A 4,507-nucleotide genomic window follows, 5' to 3' on the forward strand; every position below is an offset into this window, starting at 1 on the left:
ATATAACTAATATATATATATATATATATATATATATATATATATATATATATATATATATATATATATATATATATATATATATATATATATATATATATATATATATATATATATATATATATATTTGTTCAATTACAAGTACATGGTTTAATATATATATACGAATGATATAGGTTCGTGAATCTGAGGCCAACCTTACATTTGTTCAATGACGTTATATGTATTTTTACTACGAAATACAATAGGTGAGTTTCATTTGCCTTTTTACCCTTTATATTTTTGGGCTGAGAATACATGCGCAAATTTTTATAAATGTTTTACGAAATAGACACAAGTAATCGAAACTACATTATATGGTTGAATGATCGAAGCCGAATATGCCCCTTTTTGCTTGGTAACCTAAGAATTAGTAAACCGATCTACTAATTGACGCGAATCCTAAAGATAGATCTATTGGGCCTAACGAACCCCATCCATGGTTGCGGATGCTTTAGTACTTCGATGTTTTTTTATCATGTCTGAAAGATTTCCCAGAATGATAGGGGATATTGTTATATGCATCTTGTTAATGTCGGTTACCAGGTGTTCAATCCATATGAATGATTATTTTTGTCTCTATGCATGGGACGTATATTTATGAGAAATGGAAATGAAAATCTTGTGGTCTATTAAAATGATGAAAATGATTTGTTATGATAAACTAATGAACTCACCAACCTTTTGGTTGACACTTGAAAGCATGTTTATTCTCAGCTATGAAAAAAATCTTCTGCTGTGCATTTGTTCATCTTAGAGATATTATTTGGAGTCATTCATGACATATTTCAAAAGACGTTGCATTCGAGTCATTGAGTTCATCAAGAATATTATCAAGTTATTTATAGTTTAGATATATTATAAAATGGTATGCATGCCTGTCAACTTTCGATGAAATGAAAGTTTGTCTTTTAAAAACGAATGTAATGTTTGTAAAATGTTTCATATAGAGGTCAAGTACCTCACGATGTAATCAACTAATGTGAATCGTTTATAATTGATATGAACGGGTCCTTTTATTGGTAACCGACGAAAGTTATTGAACTAGTATAAGTTAGTCGACTAGTGGAATTGTGGAGATGGTTATGCGACGTTGTTCTCCAATGTTCTCGAAATTAGTGTGATGATTCCGGGTAACAGTAGGGCTTCAATTACTTATTTTACTCTCCAATGGCAAAGTAATTTGTGACTGACCGGTGGTACGAACCAAGTTTCTTCTAGAGTAGTCGTGGTTTATTTCTTACTTCTAAATGGGAAGCATGCTTGATTAACAAAATGGGGTTTGTGAATTCTTAGCTATGAGGTCAATGTACCAGCGAGAAAGCGGAAAGTTGAAAAAGGTGATAGATTTCAAGGCGGTGTTTGCTTTTTAACTAGGGTACCTTGATGAATGGTGTATAAAGACGTCTATTGGGGTTTATCACTCAACAGGGTTTTTGGTGCCAAAAGACTTCCTTCCTCATAGGTTAACGAGTGAAGTACGGCGTGATTCATGTGTCTCATCTTATGGTATCAAAATGAGTTATTAATCGGCTAATCTGGGGTTATTGCGGGTTTGTATAAACATAGTTGACATGTTGGTGAAGGTTGAGTTTGTTTATATCTCTTTCGAGCGGGAGATTGTTGTGTGCGAAGGAGTTAAACAAGAAACAAAGGGTTGGAAAATTTTGTGACCTGCAAACATAATTCGCTCTCGTAAGAATCAAGGAGATGTTGAGCTGGCTTGAAGCAAGTGGCTCACAACCGTGGCTTCCTTTCTCGCAGCCCCTAAGTTAGATATGGGCGACCAGATTTGTATCACGATTAGGAATTTGCGATTGCTTCTAGTTCGTTGTGTAATGGAACTATAAAAAGACCCTATGCAACCTGTACATGTGCGCATGTAAATTAGTAAAGAAAATATCTGTTTTTCTTTCGTGGATCCGTATTTTAGAGTTGACATATAACCACGTTAAATTCTTATGTCGTTTTATGCATTTATCTATCGTTCACATGATTTATATTATTCGTTTATCGTTCACAAGTTAGTGATTGCTTTAAATCATTTATCTGGTTGGGTCTTACAGATCCAAATAGTTGTGCTGAATTATAGATGTGATATTGGAATTCATCGGTCTATGCAATATAATATAATTGATGTATGAGTGCATTAAAGAGAAAATTAATTTCTTATCTCTTATTACATAAGATAAGAAAGATATTGACTAACCTGAGCGTATAATGCTTTCTTGAGTTCTTTGATGACAATTTCCATTGTTGGGCGCTTAGTTTGAGTTTCTACCACGCATTGATATGTAATTTTTGTGAACGTGTCTAATGAAACTTGATCGAGTCCTTTACTAAAAATGCTTTCTTCATTTTCTTCCTTTAGCTTCGGGTCTATCATTTCATATATAATTTTATGTTCAAAACATCGTCGTGCTACCGGAGTAAGCCCGTTGGCATTTTCCTTTATGTAGATTGGATCATAGGCCAACCTCCCAAACAAAATTTCGAATAATATTACTCCGAAAGAGTATACATCTGAAGCTCTCTTCAATCGGCCAAACTCCTCATATTCTGGATCCAAATACACTTGGGTGCCTGCAATGATATTTGTATTGATAGTGCTTGCTAGTTGATTTGCTTGGTAGCCTTTGGAGAGCCCAAAGTCAGCAATCATCACCTCCCACTTCTCATTTAGTAAAATATTAGCGCTTTTCATATCACGGTGTATAATTTGTTTGTCGCCAAGATTGCTGTGAATGTAATTTAGCCCATCTGCAATATCAAGGCATATTTTTATACGTTGAACCCAAGTAAAATTAGTCATCTTATCGGTGGTTCCCAAGTAGTCATCAAGGCTTCCGTTAGAAGCAAGCTCATAAACAATGATCATGTGATGACCCTCATCACAAAAGTCAAGAAGAGAGACTATATTGCGATGACGACAACTCGAAAGTGTCTCAATTTCCGCAGTGAACCCTTGTTCCCCTTGTTTGTCTTGTCTTTTTAGGATGCATTTTATAGCTACAATGCTGCGTCTCTTAGGTAATTCACACTTATTTTTACCTTCTACTGAAATTAAATTTGTGTTATCAAAATGTTCAAGTTCTGCTCTATACACCATACCATATCCACCTGACCCGATGCAATATTTTTCTGCAAAATTTTCAGTGGCAAGCTCTATGTCATGAAGCTTAATCTCCAAGTGGCCCAACTTTCCCTACAAGATTAAAAACGAAAAGATAGAAGTGTTAGCAGCTTATACTATTTATCAAAGAAAATGAATCATTATATATGTACCTTTTTGATCCTTTATAGTTACCTACATATTGAAGACGAATTAACTGGACCTTAGAATCAATCCTGACTCGATCTAGAGGCGAAAAACACTAGACCTAGACTCAATCGAATTATGGTTTGTTCAATGAACCGAATTAGTCGAACCTAGACCTTAATCTAGATTAGAATGATGCCTAGAAGGTGTTATTCAGTGGGTTGAAGGTATGGGAATGATAACAACTGACAACAATTGACTAGGGTTCCGTAGGAGTGTGTAAACTAACAAAGAAACACGAAACCCTTATATACTGTCTGCAGCGACAGTCGGTCGACTGAACATGTCATTCGCTCAACTGTCATGTTTAGTCGATCAATGATAAACTTACACCGACCTTACACTATCGATCGACAGTGTCTTGGGTCGGTCCACTGAATCTATCAGTCGATCGCATGTCTGGTCAGTTTAACTATTGATTAATCATTCACGCACAATGTCAAACATTCAATTGTCACAATACAGAGTTCAACATCACACGACTAAGATACAAGATAACGTTCTAGAAAGTACAAACACATATAGCACTAAAAGAATAAATATTACTATTAATTAGATCCTTTATATTCAATATAGATCGAAACAAAGTATGCGTTTGTGTCATCTATACACCATCTTACCGCCTTTTTGGATACAGTATTACAACCATAGATTCAAAAAGGATAACTCATACATTTCCACAACAAACTTACGACCTAGATGCAAATTATATGTGTTTCAGATAATAAAGGTTTGGTGGTGGATGCTTGTGAATTAGAAATCTAAGGAAGCTGTTTGGGAATGTGGAAATGATAAAGAACTGACAATACTGGACGATTTTACTAATTTCCGATTCCTCAAACTATATTGGGGTTTATTGAAAAAATCAATAAATCGTATAGCCTGAAAATATGTCGAACATATAAGCTCAAGAGTCCATCTTTTTCTAAAACTAATTGGGGATATATTTTTTTTTTGAAAAGCAATTGGGGATATATAGACTTCTCCTTAGATTTATATGCATACATTTGTTTATCCTATGACCGATGTGGGATAACTTCCCAACACGCCACTCGATCTCCAGACCCGAGCCCTGATACCATGACAGAATTAATAAATCGTATAGCCCGAGAACATGTCCAACATATAAGTCCAAGAGTCCGTCATTTT

At 34.8% G+C, this 4,507-nt stretch overlaps 1 protein-coding gene across 1 annotated transcript; it reads right to left on the minus strand.

Annotated features, from left to right (window-relative positions):
• Nucleotides 1-1,896: 1,896 nt before the first annotated feature.
• On the minus strand, nucleotides 1,897-3,663 carry LOC139876133 (probable receptor-like protein kinase At2g23200). The gene is made up of 4 exons (XM_071863436.1): nucleotides 3,613-3,663; nucleotides 2,249-3,244; nucleotides 2,104-2,154; nucleotides 1,897-1,905 (listed from the first exon to the last, which is right to left on the minus strand). Exons 1-4 carry the CDS (start codon nucleotides 3,661-3,663, stop codon nucleotides 1,897-1,899), a joined length of 1,107 nt encoding a protein of 368 aa, XP_071719537.1.
• Between the last annotated feature and the right edge of the window lie 844 nt (nucleotides 3,664-4,507).

The sequence above is a fragment of the Rutidosis leptorrhynchoides genome, chromosome 11, assembly GCF_046630445.1.
Source record: "Rutidosis leptorrhynchoides isolate AG116_Rl617_1_P2 chromosome 11, CSIRO_AGI_Rlap_v1, whole genome shotgun sequence".
NCBI classification, from domain to species: Eukaryota; Viridiplantae; Streptophyta; class Magnoliopsida; order Asterales; family Asteraceae; genus Rutidosis; species Rutidosis leptorrhynchoides.

Bases quoted from the DNA above. Each gene is read 5' to 3' on its own strand.
- LOC139876133 (XM_071863436.1), bottom strand. From the start codon at position 3,663: ATGACAGTTGAGCGAATGACATGTTCAGTCGACCGACTGTCGCTGCAG. The intron at 3,245-3,612 runs GTATATAAGGGT...TTAATCTTGTAG, and splicing joins ACCGACTGTCGCTGCAGACA to GGAAAGTTGGGCCACTTGGA. The intron at 2,155-2,248 runs GTTAGTCAATAT...TATATTGCATAG, and splicing joins AGAAAGCATTATACGCTCAG to ACCGATGAATTCCAATATCA.